Source organism: Opisthocomus hoazin, chromosome 1 (genome assembly GCF_030867145.1).
Source record: "Opisthocomus hoazin isolate bOpiHoa1 chromosome 1, bOpiHoa1.hap1, whole genome shotgun sequence".
NCBI classification, from domain to species: Eukaryota; Metazoa; Chordata; class Aves; order Opisthocomiformes; family Opisthocomidae; genus Opisthocomus; species Opisthocomus hoazin.
In genome coordinates, this window is record NC_134414.1 from 149,199,005 (window position 1) to 149,220,810 (window position 21,806).

Sequence of the window (21,806 nt, forward strand, 5' to 3'; positions counted from 1 at the left end):
TCCCACAATAAGGCAAGGGCTTGGCATGAACCCTCATGTCCTAACCCTTTGCTAAGCCACATGGAATGAATTTGTTGCACATCTTGGGAGTGTTAAGTTCTGGTATCCTGAGCAAATGCAGATCATAGTCTGCAGAGATATAATTCCCTTCTGTTTTGGGTGGACTAAATAGTTTCACTCACATTTCTGGACCTGAACTTTCTGGGTGCCAATGGCTGCTAAATGCATGCATCCCCCTTATTAAAAAAGAGGGAGCTCAAGATCTTAAACAGTTCCTGCAGGAAGAGGGACGCCATTCATGTTTTCCAATTAGAGTAATCTGCAAGCTTAGTGTTCAGTCAAAGCGATCTGTGTAGTCTCCCTACGTAGTGAGTGTAAAGGGCTGCTTATGCCCTGCTACAACAGGTGTTTGAGTTCAGGCAAATGACTCTTGTATGAAGCTTTGGGAATCTTCAGGAAGAAGGACAATTTAGGAATGGAGACACCAAGGAGACATAAGTAAAATCTCTTCCAGTGCAAGATTCTTGCCTAGCATGGTGCTGGGAAGTCGTTGATAGAATAGCTATCCTGTGAGGTAAAGAACAGGCTTAAGCATGACAAGCTTTGCAGTCCTAAAGCATGACAAAATGTGACTTCCATATGTCTCATCCACACTGCTGACCAGTGGAGTGCAGACCTACGGTATGCACACTCTACATGGGAAGATTTAAGCTCTGCCAGGGTGCTGAATCACATTATTGCATGGTTGTGCTCAGTTTGTGGGAGTTCAGGTGCATTCTGGGCAATGGTCAGGCTTTTTACCCCCCTCCTAAAATCTCAGCCTCAGTCAGACTGTGAATGAATGCTTCCGTGTGTAACTCATAGTTCAGTTCTACCCTTACATCGCTTGCTTGACTATTTATTAGGGTGAAACTTGCAGTATTTCCTTATCTCACAAAGGGAAAAAGATGTCATTCATGGTAATATGGTGTGGTTTGTGAGATGGAGCAAAGGCAGTAGAGAAATGAAAAAAAATACAGTCATTTATGTCTAAGAGGCACTGGGGTGAGCACTTATGACTTGCGTTGGTACCTGTCTTTCCTGCAGGCTGGATGCATGCTGGCTACCCCATCATGGACCACCTCGATTCGGTGAAGGAGATGTTAGACATAAAGCACATGCAAACTGCTGGTCTTTGGGGTCCTGTCCATGAGCTGGGACACAATCAACAGCAGCAAGCATGGGAGTTTCCCCCTCACACCACAGAGGCCACCTGCAACCTCTGGTCTGTTTATGTTCATGAGAGGGTGCTGGGCATTCCCAGGCATCAGGCCCACAAGGCGCTTAGATCACAGTGTCGGGAGGAAAGGATAAGAGAGTATCTGAAGAAAGGCGCTCAACTAAAGCACTGGGAGATGTGGACTGCTCTGGAGACATACCTGCAGGTAACTGGGAAAAGCGGGTGTATTCTTAGTGCAGTCAATGAAGCCTGTGTCAGAAGGGTGTCTGCGGCCTGGTGACTGTAGCTGTCATGTCTTCTAAGTGTTTGCTTATGATCTGGGTTCACCTTGGGTCCAGAAAGCACCTAAGAGGTGTACAGACAGAGTGTCTAATGCTGATGTCTCCTGAAAACTTCCCTTTGCCAGACTTGGGCGTAGCCACTGTGGGAGACAGCTTAGTGCAAGATACTAATCTTTCTCCCTAGGAGAGAAACAGGGACTGCCTCTTGTTATACAGCCTGGGAAAAGGATGATCAAACTTGGGCACAGCTTTTTAACCTGCTGCAGATTTCCTGTGGGACGTTGGTCTAGTTGGCGGAAAAAGAATTGGCATTGTAAAGTATCTAGAAGATCCAGGCTTCTAGCAGTGTCCTGGTGCGTTGCATGGCTAGGCTTCTCTTCACAAAACATAGCAAAGAGCGGGGTGTTCGTATCAGCTGATGCGCTGAGTGGAGCCAGTGTAGCCCATCAAGTGGCCAGGGGACGGGTTCAGCTTATCTTCCTGCACATGTAACTGGATCCTTCACTGCGGTCGAGACTCTGTGTCATGAACCCTGTCCTAGATGTAAGTGCATTCTCTTGGGAAGCATGCAAGAGATTTTTCCCTTCACCCTTTCCTATAATCTTCATAGCAACTAGTAGTCTGGTGGAGAGAGCACTCAGCTTGATTTTAACTGGGGACTGTAAGGCAAGTGTCCATTATGATGGCTTAAGCTACTGACTGTTGTGAGGTGAGTATCCCTTAGCCCCCTTGTCTGGGAGCTCTCACATCTTATATGAACAAGAAAATATTTACTGGAGGATTATTGATCCTGAATTTTCCACATTGCAGAGAATTGCCTGAATCATCAAGCTGAAGAATCAACCTCTGTTTTCTCTGGTGCAATGAATATCAGAGTAGTCATACAGAGTGGAATGGTTTCAAAAGGGGAAATTTTCCCACACTACCTTACCAGTTTGGCCACTGCCTCACCCGCACCCTATAGGCTGGGATCTCCCATCTCCTGTCTGGCTACTGACAGGACCACTGGGATAAATGGGACATGAAAAACAATTACAATTCTCTCTATATACTGTCCCTATTACAGCCATAATGGTTTGGGTTTGTTGTTTTTTTTTCTATGGAAGTCTCCACATTCCTTTGAGCCCCACGTTTGGCTGCCATTTAGATGCTTTTCGCATTCCTTCAATCCAGGAAGTCTTCAGCCTTCTTCAGACTTGTTTAGGTCCGACTCTTGTCTGGTTCTTACACTTGCATGGCAGCACGGGGTCTGCTGGTCTTGCCATTGCCTGATGGAGCATACTGTCACTCAGAGTTCAGCCTGGATACCCATGTACCTCTCCAGAGTGGTCGCTTGCCGTCATTTAACACAAGCTGGCAACTAAACACTAGACAGCTGCTCACTCACCCCTCTGGGATAGGGAGGAGAAATGGACAAAAGGAAAAATTCGTGGATTGAGATAAAGGCAGTTTAATAGAAATAACAAAATAATACTAATATACTGCTAATAATATTACTAATAATATATAAAATAAAATGCAATTCCTCACGAACTCTGCCTGCGTCAAACAGCCAGTCCCAGGAAGAGAGCAGTCTGGTCCAGAACAGGTGATCCCGTGGAGAGAGTGAAGAGACAAGAAAGGCAGGAGGGCCCAAAGGCTGACTGCAAAACGTCAGAATGGCAAAAGGCCAAACTAACGAAATTAACCAAACAGAACTGAACTGGAACGGTTTTGCCCAGAATGGTTCTCCCACAAGGACTGTTCTCCCAGGACAGACTGTTCTGACGAGCCAGAAAAGCCAACTCCAATTAAGTACAAAGCAGGACACTGATGATATGGAGTACTCTCATTGATCAACCTGGATGTCAGTCAAGGTCTGGCCATCTATGCCCCTCTTCCTCGCTGCCCCACACTTGGCAGATAGGAAGCCTAGGAAGACTTTGGTTTCCTTGGTAACGGCTAAGATATCAGTAAGTTCCGACACTCCTTCTTGAATTAACCCAAACAACGACCATGCTAGCTATGAGAAAGGAATGTTGCTAACTGCGTGAAGAAAATGAACTCTATTTCAGTCAAACCATCCACCCTAAAGCCTGTAACACAGATCTTGCAAAAAAAGAGTATGAAACAATTAGACAATTAGTTAATTTGCCCAAGAGATTTACGGATTTAAATGGAACAACAAAACTCCTGTCTGTACTGTTCTGTCTCCACCTCTTCACTCTTTGCTTTGGAGTAAAGTCAGAGACCTCCAAGGTTCTGCCTAGACTAGGCAGAAGCAGCCCTTGCAGCATGCTCCGTGGCGCTGGTTACCCCAGTTGCCCAGGATGTGCCACAGTCCACTCCGACAAGTGCTTGTGTTTTCTTCCCATAGAAAACTGGCAGTGGGGGAGGGAACAGACAGTTTTCACTGTTACCATGTTGTGACAAGGAGTTGGGAAGTGTCTGGGTTGGATACTTGAACTCAGGATCTGGGAGATGCTCCTGCATACTGCATTTCAGACATAACCAACATGGTGTGGAGCCTCCTCCAGTATAAGTTGGCTTATTGCTTTTGCCCTGGCGCAAGACCAGACCCCTTCATCTCCCACCTTCCAGTTAGCATCCTCAAGGCTCTCCAACCTTCTCACAAAAAGATACCGCGTAGTCCACAGCTAGTCTCAGCACGAAGAGTTTCCATTTCAAAAGGGGATTATCAGAGGTGCTGTCTGCTGCTTAGCTGCTCCAGCATGGTGGAGGACTTGTGGAATGCAATTTAATGTCAATCTATTTAGTATCAGAAAGTGAGATGTAGGTTGTGGCTTGCTAAAGAACTATGGACATTGAGTAGACATTCTGCATCCTGTCATGCTCTTTGTATTAACCTGATCTTGAGCAACAACATAAGTCTCCTCTCACTCTTTAGTTTAAACTCTTTACTCATGCAACAGCAGTTTTTCTGTCTGAATCACTTTTGTTCTTATTCCTAGCCAAAGCATGCCATGCTCACAATCTCTCGTTCGTGTTTGCTGATTACTCCTTGATCTCCTGTGCTCCTTCATCCCAGGTTCTCTGTCTGTGTCCTCTGATGCTTTTTCACTGCACAAGAAGCTTTCTTTTGCCCAAGTCAGCAGCTTGTATAGTTGGTTGCTGACATTTCTGGCTGCTCCCAACACATCTTTCATCTCTGTTTGTTTTGGCAGGCCAATATAATGGGAAGGTGTATTTTTCTGTACCCTAGTGCTGCAAGTTATGTTTTGAAGCCTAAAAGATTAATGCCTTCACCTAACTTTACATTCGTTCTAAAAGACACTGCAGAAACCTATGGAATTTTCTACTGCTTGTAACACAGGAATAACACGAGTCAAATTAGAGGTTCATTATTTTTACACTGTATTCTTCTCCATCAGTTGCAGGAAGGGTTTGGTTGGGACCCTTTCACCCACCTCTTCTCTGACTACCAGAAAATGTCCACCATCCCAAAAGACAACCCTGCTAAGATGAACTTGTGGGCACAGAAGTTTTCCCAGCAGGTGAAGAAGAACCTGGCTCCTTTCTTTACAGCCTGGGGATGGCCTATCAAGAAAGAGCTGTCTGTGGAACTGTCCTCTTTGCCCAGCTGGGAGCAGGATCCAATGAGATCCTACAGACCATGAAGGAAAAATATCTAAGCCTGGATTCTCAGACCAGCTATGGCCTATCTTTTTCTCCTTGTGTGCTACATGATAGCTCACTGGGCGCTTAGCTTTACACTGAATTCTTTAGCTTCCTGCTGTAAATGGAGGTCAACCCAACACAAATTCAGCAGAAACTTCTGTGCAGCTCAGCACCATCTAAGCCATCTTCTGAAGGGTTAAATAATGAATGGGCTTTGTTCTGGGTTCTTCACCTCAGGAGGAATGTGGTTCTGAGTAGATTTATTTCCCATAGAACCTTTCTTTGATGAAACAGAAGGTTTCAAGGTGGAGCTGTCACTGGAGCGCTCTCAAGGACAATACCAATAGAATATGGATCTGTAAAGCAAATAGTAGCCTCCACAGTGTTGTATTCCTCAGTTATAATCTCAGTAACATGAGATTTTCACTGTGGTTTTGATTACCCTAAAATCCCAAATCTTTAATCGCTCTAAGTGTGCAGAACTTCCACACCTACTGTCATGAAAGTGACCTTATAATGCTTATGTGCAGCTTACATAATACACAGCTGATACTGAAACACTGTAGATTTCTTCCTATGTTGTATGACTGTGTGACCCAATGTGCAGATTTATGTGAGTCAATTATAAGTTGTAGCTGTCACTCTTACCATAGCCTGACAGCAAGATACATGCCACGCAAGAGAGAGGAAACAAGGAAAAGGTGACTTGATTATAGTCAGTAACGGTTTAACTCGTAGACTCATCAAAGTGTAAAAAAACAGGCGCTGACATGACAGCATGAGGGAGCAGAGAGGAGGAAGACAGCAGTTCGTCAAGACGGAGGACCAGCCTTTTCCAAGCAGCAGCAGAAGTTAATCTTTCTCCCCCTCATTCATAATCGCACTCTGCAATGCAGTGCACCACACTGGTGACTACACAGGGCTGGCAAGCATGTTAACAGCATGGTATGCTAACAGCATACCAGTCCCAACACGATCCTTGTGTATGAGCAATAAATAAAACAATCATTGCGGACTTGCAGGTTGTGTGTGTGGTCCTACTTTCATGTCTCTGTGCCCAGTAAAAAAAGCCTAAATAGAAGTGACCTAAAGGTTTGTTACAGCAGCTTTTCATTTTAATTCTCGCTCAGGTATGGTTCTGATTTCCCCATGGTTTGTTGGCCTAATATTTTGTTTTGTCTTTCAAATTTTCTTTCCCTTCTTATTCACTACTAATATGAATTATTCTTCCAGCAAAATAAATGCAGAGGCTAGTCATAGCTTAGACAGTGTTTCTGGTGTGGTTTTGGTTTGGCGATTCAGAAGAAAATTTACATGGTGTAAAGATTTAGACCTGACCCTACCTACAGAAGCAGATTTCATCCCTAACGAGTCTGTGACTAAAAGTTCAGTTCATGTACACAAAAAAAATGCTCAAAATAGGATCAGATATGTTACCTAGGTATGGCAGGATCTATTCCTTTTTCATGAATGGCACAACAAAATGGTGTATGAAATGTTTAAGAGAAGAAAGGGCAAAAGAAAAAGGTGATGTGTTGGATCCTGAGCTAGGATGGATTAGCCCAACCATAGGGATTCCAACTTTGCTCTAAATGTAGCCTGAAATATTTAGACATACATAGTAAAGAAATTCAAAACTGGACTAACTCAAGTTAATGTCACCCTCAGAATGATGTCAGTTCTTCTCCATAAAAAGAAAACAAGCAATGCAACATAAATCAGAGAAAAGATTGGCATGTTGCAGGCCTGAGGTCTGCAATTGCTGATCTGCTAGTTATGGGGCATGCTGGAGTAGCCCGTCAAAGCAGAAAAGGCCAAACTGAAATTGTGGCTTTAAGGCAAGAAAGTGTTACAACAGAGACAGACTGCAAAATAACATGTGAGACATCATAATTTCTGTGAAAACATAGTTCAAACAGCAGTCACAGACCCATTCAGCATGCGGTCAGGGGGAATCCTAGGACACTCCTGAGACTGACCTGAGCAGGGGCTGAAATGGGAAAAAAGTAAAATAGATTAGGAGGCCACATTGACCTTAGCAAAAATGAAACCAGAAACAGAGGATTTTTATGCTCTAATAAACTAAGAATGAATGGGTTTGCTGGTGAGGTTTTCAAATTGCATACGGACTTACTGGCTTCATTTTTACAGTCAGCTTGCTTTTAGTGGAAAGTTGCCTGCTATTGCTATATACTCCTGCTAGTAGAGAGCTGGAAGCCCAATGAAGATCTGACAGACTTTCCTTTGATTATCAGGCTAACGGTGATTTCACCAGCAGGTGAAGTGTCAGATTTGCCAAGACACTTGGAGAAAAACACAGAGGCACAATACTTCTTCAAGAGCAAACATGAAATAAAATGCTGATGACTCTGTTAACTGCTTCTGTATAAGCTTTTTGGCTAGCAGCAAATTATTTTCAAACATGTTGGTAATAAAGAACTCAGTGGCATCGAATGAGATGCTGATCTAACAACAGGTTCTACTCATTCTGATTTCTCAAAATTTAGTTAGACAGCTAGAGAAATTTGTGCTATTTGTATTGATTATTTTGGCCTTTGATTCTCCAGCAGCAGCTGTAGGATGTAATCCCCAAGTCAAGCATAGCTAAAATGGGATTCCTCTGCCCTGGTTTAGGTCTCCAGAAGTTAGCCCCCTCAGTCTGAGCTGCTCACCCAAGGCTTCCTTGAGGGCCAGTGCAGGGAAGCAGGCACCTGCAGAGGGCGATTCGTTGCCTAAGACAGCGCGGAGGATTTGCCTTTGGCAGGTCTCTGTTTCTTTCTGAGGTAGGTTAGATGAATCGGCACCTTAGCATGAAAGAAAGTGAACTCTGCGGTATGGCAGTGACATATATGATTTTTTGACCACTTTCCTCAGGTGTTAAGTGCTATGTGCACCTGTCTTGGGGACCTGAAGACTCTTCCCAGTCAATCTTGCATAGTATAACCATGCCAATAAAAGGAAAGCTGAGTGTACGTGAGAATGGGGAGTAATGGCTGGAGAGGATGAATGACTGAACGGGACACCTGAAAACAGGCAATGAGTTGGTTGCTGTCAGAGCTGAGCAGAAGTTAGATTTCCACTGCAGAGCAGTGGGGTACTAGGGGTCCAAGGAGTTCTGCTGTGGTAGAAAAAGTGGAATAAAAAACTTATGGAGTGATTTAATACTTCATAGCCTAAGGCTACACAAGAAAGAAAAGAAGTCTGTTGCAGATGAAGGGTTTTTGGACAGTCAGATGGAACTGTGGAGAGTGCAAGCTGTGTGAGTGAACTGAAGTTTGAATGAGACATGGTATTCCCTAAATGAAACTCTTCTGGAATACAGGAACAGCTCTTTTCTTTGAGAAAATACAGTGTGGAAATACAGAAGAACAATTTCATTTATGTTCATATCGTAGAAGAGACACAGAAACTTACAGACCTCTGCAATGGAGATGTATATTTTGAGCTGTGCCTTGAGATGACCCAGAATGCTCACACAGAGAAGAGGTTCAAGGATGTGTTGAATAGCAGCAGCTTCAGAGGAGAGAGACGTGGATGCCATTGGGCTGTGGAAGGGGACACGGCTAAGTCAGGCACCTACCAAACCTCTGTGCTCTGAGAGGAAATGCTTGCCTGCTGTGGCAGGGGACGATGCCATCTATATGGTACAAAAGACCTGGTGACAGGTGGCTTAAACCGTGACAGTTGATTTTCCATGTCAGAGCAAATTCCAACCGAAGCATCCTGCTTCTGGTTCCTCCCAATTGAAGCATATGGCCGTGTCTGTAAACCCAATCCAGAGATGACCATGGGGTGCGTGGGTGCTGTCTTGCGCCCTCAGAGGCTCCCTCACTGTGTGTCACTGAGAGTGCACTTCTCTGACAGGCAGCACTGGGGCTGGGGAGGGAGAGAAGAACCTCCATGGCAAGCCACCTCTGATGTTTATGGTCTCTACCATGCCCCTTCTCTCTAATCCTTCTATTCGGGGTAGTTTGTCCAACTTCAGTGCCAAGGACACTGCTTATTCCAAGCCTGTTCACATTATTGAGGTGGAGCCGTTCTCACGCGGTAAAATGCCTGTGGGTGTGAAGCTGCTCTGCCCTCAGCGGCCTGGTTTTGCCTTTTGCTGCCCTGAGGACAGCAAGGCTCGGCACCGTCTGTGGTCTGACCTGTTTCTCCACACTGTTTCCCCACTGAGCAGTTCAATCCATCGTGGAGCTCATGACTCTGTTACTTGGCTTTGAGGTGCTGTGGGAATTTCAGGGAGCTCTGTTTCAAAAAGGTAGTTTGACCAGAGCAAACAGAGAAAAGGAATAATCCTTAAGTGGCTGATCTCCGTGAGGAATTAACAGACCTGGTTTGATATGATTCGTATTTTGTGCAAGCATGCCAAAACAAGTGGTACCTTTCCCCACAGGCTACAGTCTAGTTAAGCAAATGAAAGAGGTTTAATAGATAAAATGATTTAGCTGCAGCTAGATCAGAATGAGGGAGTCCAGCCAGGAGCAGAAGGTGAGAGGGTCAGAGGCAGGACGGGAGACAAGCTACACCACCTGCCTGCGGGCAGCAGAAAACCATGGTGGCTGTTTTGACAATGTGTTCTCGGCTCCCAAGGAAATGGGTTTAGATCAGCTGTCGCTTCACTGAAGTTATAGGAGGCAAGTATTAAACGGCTAGAGTTTCCATTCACTCCGGCCCGGGGCAGATGTGAAGCAGCACCCCGTTCCTTCTCCCCGTGGGCCGTATCTCTAGGTCTCCACCTTGTCTCTTGCTGATGCAGGAAGGCACCCGGCGTGTCGCCAGGTCAGCGTATGTAAGAAGGGGGCACCCGGTGCAGGACTGGATTAAAAAAGATTCTGTTAACATGTCTCTACCCTGCTGGTTAGTTTCCCTGTCTAGACAGGTGGAGATACGTGGAACCTGCTACCCCAGTGTAGCCCCAGAGCAGATCCACTGGTCATGAATGGGCGCAGTTATCTATCTTGATGGTCAGGTAGGTGGGTGGGGAGGCAATGAGTCTGCACTGCTTATGCCAGAAGAGATGCCCCTAAACACGCAGCCTTGCAGTTGCATGGGTCTGGCTAGTTCTTCAGCACTCCATACATAATGTTCTGGAAAGGGCTTGATCTTCTCTGTTGCCCAGTGAATGCATCGTTGTGCGAGAGGCAAGCCACAGGCCTTGTACTAATTTAACATCTTAAGACTCACCAGTAACTGTCTTGAGTGGCCACAGGTCTCTTTTAGATATAGCTTCAGAAATTTAGAACTGTCAGGAAAGAGTCGGGGGTGCTATCTCCTATACCTGAACACTGATTCTGCATATTTGTCAGATATGGTAGAGGTCTGACATTACTAAGGAGTCCCCATGTAACTGACCCATGGGCCAGTAAGACATGGGTTGTTTAAGGGGTAAAAGAATAACTCCAAAAGCATTGAAGGTCAAAGAGGAATGACTCCCTTCTCCTTTTCTCCACTGAATTCCTTCCAGAAAAGAACTCAGGATATAGATGGCTCACTGCAAACCATCTTTTCTAAGAAAAGACTAGCATGACTCAATATCAGGACCCAACACTGGGGAAATTGTTAGATACTGGAGAGCCTATGTATATGAATTTTAACTGTATCGTTATTGGGATTTAGCAATAATTTAATAATTTGTGTTATATATGTTAGTATCATTTTAACTGGGTTAATATTTTTGCTGTATTGTAGTTACCCTGTTAAGGCACTACTGAGACTAACAATAAATTCTTTACTCTGTATATAAGGTATGTTCCTTTAAGTCTCTACAACTTTCACTGAGTGCAACACCCTGACAGCAGGTGTACAATGGCACGAGAGCCACTGATTCCACCTCTGCCAGTGGGATGAACACTAAGCCCTGCACTCTGAGAGATGACTGAATGCCTTTTCCTCCCTGACACGCAAGACTTCCTCTTAAAATTGAGCCATTGAAATGTAATAGCTTGTGGCTAGACCTAGTAATCTGAAGTCTACGTATTATCTAATTAAAAAAATTATTTGGCTTGTTCTTCTACAACTCCAGGCATGTTAGTGTTGTAAAGCAGTTTCATACCAATTCACATAAGCAGAAGAATATAGAAAGCCTTAACTGGAATTATGTCTTCAATGTACGTTCCCTAACATGTCTGTTGGGGTTATTGTGTGACTAGTAGCTATGCAAATTTTCCTCATTCCTGTCATGTTTTCCTGTCTCACCTTACTGCTGGGCTATATATTTACGCATCACTCGTGGATACACGTTTCTCCTGGTACTGTAGAACAGCATGGCTGGTATGTATCTCAATAGCTTGTATCTGTTAAACATTTCAAAATTAGATTCTAATCTAAAAAGTGTTTCCCTTGCTTTCTCTTTCAGTACTCTTCAACAAGAGGTATATCAGATGGAGTCCACTGCAGCCTGTGCCTCCCTCATTTGAGTTCACAACAAGCTATCATCCGTGTGAGCTTTTGCTTGTTGGAGATGAAGCCTTCCCAGTGCTGGTGAGCACCAGTGGACAAGTGCTAATTGCAGCATCTTGTTATGAGAAGGGCCGGATGGTGGTTGTTTCCCATGAAGGAATCTTGAAGGACTCCAAGTTTTCCCAGTTCCTCAGAAATGCTGTGGAGTGGCTCAAGCCTTCCCCCGAGGCCCTGGTTGGGGTCCATCCTCGTTTGGATTCCCTCTGCCAATCACTGCTCGGGGGAGATGTCAAAGTCCAGGCTGGGGCAGAGCTCAGCCCCTCCCTGGGGGTGTACTGTATGGACGCCTACGACAGCACACGGGCAAAAGACCTGGTTGGCTTTGTGAAGCGGGGTGGAGGGCTGCTCGTTGGTGGCCAAGCCTGGCACTGGGCCAGTCGACATGGGAAGGAGAAGGTGCTGTTTGAATTCCCTGGGGACCAAGTGACCAGCGTGGCTGGTGTGTACTTCACAGGCAGCGAGGGAGAGACTGGCACTTTCTCAGTGTCCAAAGAAATGCTGAGGATTCCTCTGATCACCCAGTGAGTATTTAAATACTTGTTTGCACTGTTGTCCTGGTTTTGGCTGGGACAGATAGAGTTAATTGTCCTCCCAGTAGCTGCTGTGTTTTGGATTTAGTATAAGAAGAATGTTGGTAACATTGATGTTTTCAGTTGTTGCTGTGAAATCAAGGACTTTTTTCCAGTTTCCCATATTCAGCTAATGAGCTGCTGTGCAGGAGCTGGGAGGGAGCACAGCCAGGCAGCCAGCCCAGGATGGCCAATGCAAATATTCCGTAGCATGGACATCATGCTCAGTTTATGAATGGGGGCTGGCCCGGGGGCAGAACTCTCTCTTCTTTCTCTTTTCAATGGGTTCTAATCCTCTCTTGTCTAGGAGTTTGGTCATCTTTTTGAGCTTTGCGAAATTCACAAAATCCGTGATTTCTGGGTTTTGTGATCGCTGCTCGGGGACTGACTGCACACTTGTCATTGGGAGGTGAGAAGATTGTATTGTATATAGGTTGTTTTGCATATTCATTATTATCATTATTATTATCATTAGTAGTAGCATTAGTATTTCCTTTGTTAAAGGATTAAACTATCTCTACCTCAATCCACGAGTTTCCCCTTTTGTCCATTGTCCTCCCCATCCCACTGATGGTGAAGGGGAGGGGTGAGCGAGTGGCTGTCAGGTCCTAGTTGTCAGCTGCTGAGTTAAACCACCACAATGGTCTTTAGATTGTATACAGTGTATATTCTGCTTTGGGGTTTTCTGCTATTGGCCTGCTGGAACGAAAAAGATCTCTTCTCCCTGTCCCCCAAAAGAAATGACCATAAATAAAGATGGATGTGCAGAAATTGAAGGTGCTTCTACAGGTTGGTCATGTGCTCCACATTAAAATGTTCAACAGATGACTGTTTAGGAAGGAACTTTTGGTTGGTTCTGATCTGCAGTGCAGTGGCACATATAGCCTTTTTTTTCCACTATGTCAATAGTGCAGCTATGGGACCACTTCCTGAGGTATTTAAATCCTTCCTGATGCAGGACCTGGGGCACAAAAGATTACCTTTGTCTTTCCTGCTACTCTCCTGTGGCGTGGTGTAAACTTTAAGGCATTTGTGACAGAGTTCTTAGCTTTGTTATAGGGTGTCACTGCACATTAGTGTGTACTTCAAGGTCCCTGGGAAGCGTGCGGTAGATCCATGAGGCTTGGATATTGTCCACACAGGATCCATGATCTAGTTGTGCAAACCCCACTAGATTCTGTATTGTGTAGATGCCTGGTAGTGGAGGCAACTAGACTCAGTAGCATAGGTGATCTTTTCCTGCCGAGTGCTGCGACCAGAACAGAAGAGAATAGAATAGAATAATTCCAGTTGCAAGGGATTGTCTAATGCAACTGCCTGACCACTTCTAGGCTCACCAAAAGTTGAAGCATGTTAAGGGCATTGTCCAAAAGCCTCTTAAACACTGACGGGCTTGGGGCATCAACCACCTCTCCAGGAAGCCTGTTCCAGTGTCTGACCACCCTCTCAGTAAAGAAATGCTTCCCAGTGTCCAGCCTGAACCTCACCTGGGGCAGCTTTGAACCATTCCCACGCATCCTGGCACTGGATCCCAGGGAGAAGAGCTCAGCACCCCACTCTCCATGTCCCTTTCTTGGGAAGCCACAGAGGGCAATGAGGCTGCCCCTCAGCCTCCTTTTCTCCAAACCGGACAGACCCAGAGCCCTCGACCACCCCTCACAGGCCATGGCTTCCAGCCCTTCCACCAGCTCTGTTGCCCTGCTCTGGAGGCATTCACAGACCTTCACAGCCTTCTGAAATGGTGGGACCCAGCCCTGCACCCAGCACTCGAGGGGAGGCCACACCAGGCTGTGTCCAGCAGGACAGTCCCCTCTGCTGGGGGCTGGCTGGGCTGTGTTTGATGCCCCCGGGGTGCGGTTTGCCCTCGGGGCTGCCAGGGCCCGCTGCTGGCTCCTGTGGAGCTGCTGCCCACCAGCACCCCAGGGCCCTCTCTGCAGGGTGGCTCTCCAGCCGCTCCTCTCCCCGTTTATACTTGTGACTTGGGTTACTCTGTCCCAGGTGCAGAATCCAGCCCTGGTTCTTGTTAAATTTCATGCCATGGGTATTTTTCTTCCCCTTCTTAAATATGTTATCACAGAGGCACTACCACCATTGCTGATTGCCTTGGCCTTGGCCAGTGGCAGGTCCGTCTTAGAGCCAGCTGGCACTGGCTTTATCAGACATGGGGGAAGCTTCTCGCAGCTTCTCCACAGAAGCCACCCCTATAGACCCCCGCTACCAAAACATTGCCACACAAACCCATAACAATATTCATCCCAGAGGAATAGCTGGTCTGCATTTTCCGGCTTCTGCTGTTGCAGCTAACCTGGAGGTGAACATTTGCCTGCGTTTCTCATTACAGTCAGGAGAACTTCCATTGCTGCCATTCTCATTTCTTTGAAGTTTGTCTTGGCCTTAGAGAGACATGAATTGCAAACAATTTCTCCCCAAGTTTTTTCTATCATAAACCTCTTTCTACATTTCCCCAGTTCTACTCTCTAACTTCTGTTCTGAAAAATAACTGCCCTATGCAGCTGTAATGGATGCACCGCTAATTTTCATCTGCTCTGTACTGTGGCCGTCTCATGTTGGTCTCATTCCTCCTCTGTGCCTGACTCCATTCCCCCAGAGAAGGCAGAGGTCAAACAAAACAAATACCTGTATTGTTGCTTTCGAGATTAGAGGAATAATCCCTGTATTGACAGTAAATAAGATGAGAAATAATAAGGTTGAATGCTGTCTGTGTGGAGGAGACTACTAGATATTTCTGCCTGCTATAAAAATATCTTACTTGCTCCACTTTGCTGTCTTCTGCTGTCATCCTGCCTCATTTCAAGTCCTCCAAGCTGTTTTCTTTCAATTTTTTTTACCTTTGTCATTAGGACAGATGACCACCTACACTATAAAAATTTTTTTTTTGGTGGGGTTGAAGTCTTGACTCTGAAACCAGCCTTTATGTAATTGTAAGTGACAAGGGATAAACACTACAGTAGAGGTGGTTATACAAACAGTAGTATCCCATAGCAGGGCGGGTTATTTTTTTCTCTTTAAAGGGACAATAATAGGACAAGCTTTGGGCAGAACTGGGCAGAACTAATCTGGCAACCAGGATTCCCCTGTGTTTAGTCACTGGTGGCTGGCCCATGTGGGCATTACAGTGTTTCAGAGAGTGTGCTGAAAGCAGGTGAACAATTATAAAAGGGGACATTATCGCCTTTCTCAGCCTCTTTTCTCCTCATTTGTTTCATGTCAGGGCAGGTTCTGCTCATGCTCAGCCTTTCACGTTTATGCTATCCATTTGTAGCAGCACAGCTATGGTAGCTGTGATGGGAGGTAAAGGTGCTAAAAAACTGGGGCCAACCAACTTTGACATTTCTTCAAGACCAGTGAAATCCCTCCTTTTGAACAGAGTTGTAGAAAGATAATTCTACTTTTCTTTGGCAACTGATCCAGCATTTCCATTTTCTTCTTCATGGGGCTTCATGGGGCTGATGACCTCAGCTATGCTGCAGAGCTGACATGGCCTCCTTTGGTGGTAAAGAAGTTCAAAGCTGAAAAAAACCCACCATGGAAGTGTTTTGTTTGTTGGATGGCCTCATATACAGCATAGTGCCAAAGGAGAGCACATTAGGCCAAGTATCAGTCACAATTAAAGACTCTGTTTAGGCTGCATTCTTCAGGGTTGGTAACTGGTCCCAAAGCCTAACTATAGGCAGGGGAGTAAAGGAGTATGGCTGTATCGATGATTTGCCTATATTTTGCTGTTTTTTTGTGGTCAGGTATGGAGAAGACCTCAGAATAAGTAGTGTCCCAGGAAAGCCTTTGCATAAGACACTGCATTTCTCAGTGCAGAAAGTATGTTGCTAGGATTTTCATTTAGTAATTAAACTCTGTCTGTGTTGCCAGTATAAGCATGTCTGAGACATGAGTGGCTTGATCTTAAAAAGTGAATATCATCAACCCCTTGCAGCGACAGTAGACATGGGGTCACCAAAGATGACTGGACCCCTCGCCAGAATCTCAGGATCTGCCGCTGATTCAGTAAAACCCAGTTACATCTAAATTAACTTATTGTTTCTGAGGCTATGCAGAGGGGTTTATCTATGGCAATTGTCCTCTCTCTTCACACTTAAACTTGTTTTTAAGTTGGCTACTTTTTTCACCTGAATGCTGAATTAGGGGAAATGGACATCTCTGCCTGGCAGTCAACCATCTGTCAGTACCCACCCCGCTGGGCTGAGCTGGCCATGGATAACATCATCCTGACAGTACCAGCTGCTGATGTACACCACACGGACAACCCAGAGAGCCTGCTTTCCATCTGGAACATGACATTGAATGCAATAGCCAGACTGACAGCCATCCCAGCCACTTTTCCAAGGCCAGAGAGGATGGTGGCAGATGTCCAGATATCCCATGGCAAGTATAGTAACTAGAATATTCTGGTTTTATCTATGATTGGTATTTGTAAGTGAAATACACAAGGCAGCAACATTATCACAAGACCATGCAGATCCTCAAACCAGCAGATTAATCCCACCAAATTCAAGGAGGCTGCTCGTGAGAGCAGGAGTCTTCTGTGCATGTCAAGAGCTAATACACAAAAGTCACATGTTCTGCTGTCTGAGGCTATCCCAGGGTGAAACACAGTGGAGGGAGACAGGCTGGCCACCAAAAGACATGTGTACTGTGCCATGTTACTCTGATTACTGTGGGAGTGAGTTTATGTTAATTGCAACAGAAAGAAGGGAAACAGAGCTGTTTTAGGCAGCAGAAATGAGATCTCGAGACTTAAATTAAGTCATGTAACAGAACACGCAGGCAGCCTGCTATGTAATAAGACCCTGATGTTAGCAGGCATAGGATCACTTACATCAGTGGGGAAGTGAGGGTAGTGGTAGGGGGAAGAGTTTGTTGTAGGTAGCATTTTGCTCTCTTTCATTTAATAAACATTCTGCTTTAAGACAATTCACTAGGTCAGTGGAACTGAACAGGCTGGAGTCTGTTATGGGTGGTAAAGAGACTTCTAAAGGCCAAGTCTCACCATTATTTGCAATTAATCTTTGTTCAAGTGTTGCACTTTTCTCAGTAGGATTGGGGGGTGCTTTCTGCTCTAATTGATTGGAACACTAGAGGTGTTTTCTACCATGTGAATTGATAAGTTCATCAGCTGCCCAGGCCACCACTCTGTCAATAATCCACAGATCTTGCAACTTAACTCACGTGGTGTAGCTCCTGTCAGTCAAGTAGGACTAATTCAAAAGAGGCTGGCTAGAGTGGAAAAAACTTGCACTTCAGTTATTAATAACTCGTTAGTTGTAATCACTAGTGAAATGTAACCAAAATAAATAAAAACCCCCCTTTCAATACTTAAAGAGGGCTTAGAAGAAAGATGGGGACGCATTTTTTAGTAGGGCCTGTTGCGATAGGACAAGGGTAATGGTTTTAAAATACAGGAGAGTAGATTTAGACTGGATATAAGGAAGGATTTTTTTATGATGTGGGTGGTGAAACACTGGCACAGGTTGCCCACAGAGGTGGTAAATGCCCCATCTGTGGAAACAAGCAAGGTTGGGCTGGACAGGGCTCTGAGCAACCTGATCTAGTGGTAAATGTCTCTGCTCATTGCAGGGGGTTTGGACTAGATGATGTTTAGAGGTCTCTTCCAACCCAAACCATTCCATGATTCCATGATAAATATGTGCTGTGTTTCCATGCTGCATATGCTCTTCCAAGCATATCCTCACATAAGAAGGATTTTATCAGAGTAATCAGTCCTTACATCTGGCCACATATGACTCTGACTTTAACAACGAAGTTGTAATCTGTCAGTGACTCTGCAACAACTGTGTTTAGATTACATGTCCATTGCTAATTTTTCTAACTGCTAACCCCTCAAGCTCAACAGAGAACATGGGAGAATTATATTTTTCTCACTCTTTCTTACCATTAGTGACATCTCTAATTGAAAATTCAGACTCGGGACACAAAGGTAACATAACTGTCACAAATAGTTTTGTACAGGTATAAAGGATGAGCAAGCAATTCGTCTGGCAGTGCATTTCAGGGAGCAGAGTCCATTCCTTTCCCTGTTTTGTTTTAGCTGTATTGATTCCATAAGGCTCGTAAGCACACCGCGGCATCTGTATGACCCAGGACAATCACCAGGTTTTGTGCTAACACAAGTGGCTGTTCTGCAGCGATTTTTTGTTGAGGCACGTGAAGAACTGACTTCCAAATACCACTCAGTCCTGATCTGTCTCTGAGCAGCACACTTCAGCAGGATACCCAGGGCTGCACAGAAAGGTTTTTGAAGCAGTCCTCAAAAAATGTGCTTGTTTTGAGTCATTTGTGATCTCAGCACAGTGTAAAGGTCATTGGTCTGCAGAATGTAGTGGTTTGGGAGGTGATGGTAAACCACAGCCTTTGGGCATTACCAAAGATGACTTCTGATCATTGATAATTGTTTCTTTTTCTTTTTTTCTTTTTTTTTTTTTTTTAATTTAAGCCAGACTTTTGGTTTTGTTGATGCAATACTTCATCCAGTAGCACCCAGGCTTAACTGATGGTACGAACATCGAGTGTGGAGTCACCAAGCAGGGAGCCTGTATTTTGTGCTGAGAGAAGAGAGTCTTATGTATTATAAGTATGCAGAGATATTATATATATGCATACTTATGCGCATGCAGATGTGGGTTGATATTTGTATGAATCTTGTTTTGAACAACTGTAACAACTGTAAAAAAAAAACGTAGCAATCAAGCCTGTAAGCGGAGCCATGCCCTTCAGGATGAAAAGCACTTACATAAATACTTGGTTTTGGGGTTTGTGTGATTATTAAAAATATAGTCTTGTTGAATAGTCTGATGGTGTTAAAGGACCACTGATTCTTCGGTAGGCATTTAGAATTTTTGGGGTAGCTGCACTTATAAAACAGAAAGAAAAACACCCTGTAAAAAGATGAGTAACTGAATTTCATTAAAGATTTTGTATAAAATGCAGGTAGAGTAATTCTAAACCTCCACACGTATATTTTGTACTGTTTCTCTTTTCTTATGATTCATAGCTGCAAGAGGCCTTTGAATAGGAAGCCTTCATCAAAATCTTTTCTCAATTCCAAAATAAGTCTGAGCTTCCAGATGGTAATGGCTCAAAAAATGCATCTGTGGGCAGAAACCTTTTCTCATCTGGTGAAGAAGGATTTGACTCCTTTCTTTAAGGCTTGGAGATGGTCAATCAAGGGCAGCCTTTCCCAGCAGCTGGCCCTTTCTTTTCCCAGTTGGTCAGATGATACAACGACGCGATATAGCTCCTAAGCAGGGTTTTGCTCATGAAAATGAAAATGTGATTGTCTGTGATAAAGCCAGTGCTCTGCAATAGTTTTTAATGGTGTCTGAATGGTATGGTATTATAATGAAACTGAGAAACAGCTCTACATTGTACCTGCGATGACAGAAGAGTTCATTCTTGGGTCCCTCCCAAGTCTGCCTTTGTGTATTAGGTTCCCACTACTTCCTTTTGCAACGGGAGAAATTTTAACCACAGAAAGTGAAACATTTGCTGTCTTAATACCTATTAAAAAAGCAATGGCTTCCCTTTTTTTAATTCCTCTGTTTCCTGGTCTCTAAAAGGTTCTCTGTTCCAAACCACTCTTGTTACAGGTATACAAAGTATGTTAATTAAGATCATTAGAAGAATAGTAGGAAAAGGGGAAAAAAGTCACTTTAAAAATAGAGACATGTTAGGAGTTAATAAAGCTAGAAATAAATGGAAGAACTCAGGTGAAATTACGGCTATAGAAATGAGAAATGAGAATGATCATTCAAAGGAAAACCTTGATGGACAGCATAGGAAAGACCTAAGAGCTGCAGACTTCTTCCCCGGGTATACTGCACTGCTGTAGTGCCTTTGAGTGGTGGTGAGGACATAAACAATTGGGCTGGAGTTTCCCAGCTTACACCTGAAACTGCCCACCAACTATAAAGAGCTATTGTTATAGAAGATCTCATTTTTGTAAGGAACCCATCAGTGACCCTAATCTGAAATGAATCATCCAGTTTATCATGGGTTATTAATTTCCCAGCAAACCCTAGTTTCTGCAAAGTAGTGGATAAACAGGAAAGCTGTAACAGCAGCAAGTGGTGAGAAAGAGCAGTGACGCTATTTAATACTGAGGCCATCTCACTTCAGCCTCCCTGCTCACACTCTCCAAGCACCATTGCCATGAAAAGTCTCTTGTCTTCTTGGATTCAACCTAGTACAGCACATGCATGTGCATACCCATCCCATTACTGCTAGTGGACTCTCACTCTCAGCAACTCATATCCTGTGGCCACACACTGCTCTCCAGTGGGACTCTGCCTTCCACTAGATTTCTGCTGACTCCACATCTTCAGTGCTTTCCGATGGTTGTCCTTCCTCAGTTTCATTTTCTTTCTCACTTCTCACTCCTGGAGGGACACCCCACCTCACAGGAGCTCCTCTCCTCCTTGCTGTGAGGAGTCAGCGGTCACTCTCACCAAATGTCCAGAGGTAACTCTTTCCCTACCAAGACTGGATGGAGGAGTTCTTTCCTGCTAGGCAGGTAGAGGAGTATCACCCCTTTTCTCCACATGCAGGTAGGGAAATCCTAGGTGAGATTTCTCCTTGAGATAGTTTTCCTTTTCAAAATGAAACTTAGTGCCAAGGTATTGTTGACTGTGGGGCAAAGCTGGAATCTAATTTCAGAACCACCCAAGAAATCGGATAGTGTCTGTGTCTCTTTCCTGATAGGGGACTGAAGATAGAAGACAACTGCTCCCTCCAAGATCAAGCGACAGAAAAGCTAGACACAGTAGTTGGCACAGTAGCTTGACACTCAGGTACCTGAAGACATTTGGCTACATTAACGAGAAAAAGGAGATTATATTTTTGAAGAAGTGGATGAGTGACAGCAAAATCCCAGTCCTGTAACATGTCAGCCAGAGGTGGAACAGGAGGTGGATTCAATGCTTGCTCCGAGATTAGCATGTCACAGATGAAAATGTCTCCTGGTTTGTTCGTTGTAGTTCTAAACTTCCCATGTTCCACCTGTACTTGGCAATCTCCTTTCATTACTGTCCACAAAATGCTGAAACAAAAGGAACAGTTGTGTGAACCTGGGGTAATAAAAACCAAGCAACCCACTTGGTAGGAACTGCTGTCAAAATATTGTTATTTATTGTGCAAATTTTGAAGGAGGCTTTAGAGGTGAGGGTTGGAGATGCTTTGGGAAGTGAAACATCAGGAAGAATTCCTAGAAAGTGACAGTAACAAAGGCATGTAGATAATTAAACAAAAATTCCTGATAGAGAGGACAAACTCTCCCCCTTCATCCTCTCCCCTCTAGGCAAAAGTAACCTGCACAGAAAAGGGTTTTTATTTCTTTCTGGTTTTGTTTTCAGGCCATCCTGGTGGGAAGATGTTGGCAGAGGTGATGCTGCACAGCTAGCACTCACCATTGGCTCTTGTATTCATGAAAAATGTACATGCAGCCCAGAAGTCACCGGTTTGCACGACTGATTACTGGGAGCTCCAAAAGTGAAGAATGGGGCTCTTCCTTTATTAATCCCTCCTTTTCCGGGAAGCAAACCAACAGATGCAAGGTTAAGACTACAGATGGTAAAACTAACTGAGTGTGAATGAGCAGCACATGATAGG

At 44.5% G+C, this 21,806-nt stretch overlaps 2 protein-coding genes across 12 annotated transcripts in view; both read left to right on the top strand.

Annotated features, from left to right (window-relative positions):
- TCAF2 (TRPM8 channel associated factor 2) overlaps positions 1-11,682 on the top strand; it is a 29,375-nt gene extending 17,693 nt beyond the window's left edge. For 10 of the 11 annotated variants that reach the window (XM_075441139.1, XM_075441117.1, XM_075441073.1 and 7 more), the window contains 2 exons: positions 1,087-1,424; positions 4,872-6,139. In XM_075441139.1, coding sequence (XP_075297254.1) covers positions 1,087-1,424; positions 4,872-5,117 — 584 coding nt within the window. In that variant the 3' untranslated portion in view covers positions 5,118-6,139. Of the gene's footprint in view, positions 1-1,086; positions 1,425-4,871; positions 6,140-11,476 lie in introns of those variants that run through there. The other variant, XM_075441145.1, reaches the window with a different exon arrangement.
- Positions 11,632-21,668, top strand: LOC104332456 (TRPM8 channel-associated factor 2). Its single transcript, XM_009937865.2, has 2 exons — positions 11,632-12,101; positions 21,551-21,668. The coding sequence occupies exons 1-2, from the start codon at positions 11,656-11,658 to the stop codon at positions 21,666-21,668; spliced, it is 564 nt and encodes a 187-aa protein (XP_009936167.2). The 5' UTR covers positions 11,632-11,655.
- The last annotated feature ends 138 nt before the right edge of the window (positions 21,669-21,806 follow it).

Excerpts from the sequence above, each read along its gene's own strand:
- LOC104332456 (XM_009937865.2), top strand. The coding sequence starts at position 11,656 with ATGGTGGTTGTTTCCCATGAAGGAATCTTGAAGGACTCCAAGTTTTCC. Across the intron at positions 12,102-21,550 it reads AGGATTCCTCTGATCACCCA|GCCATCCTGGTGGGAAGATG; the intron begins GTGAGTATTTAA and ends TTTTGTTTTCAG.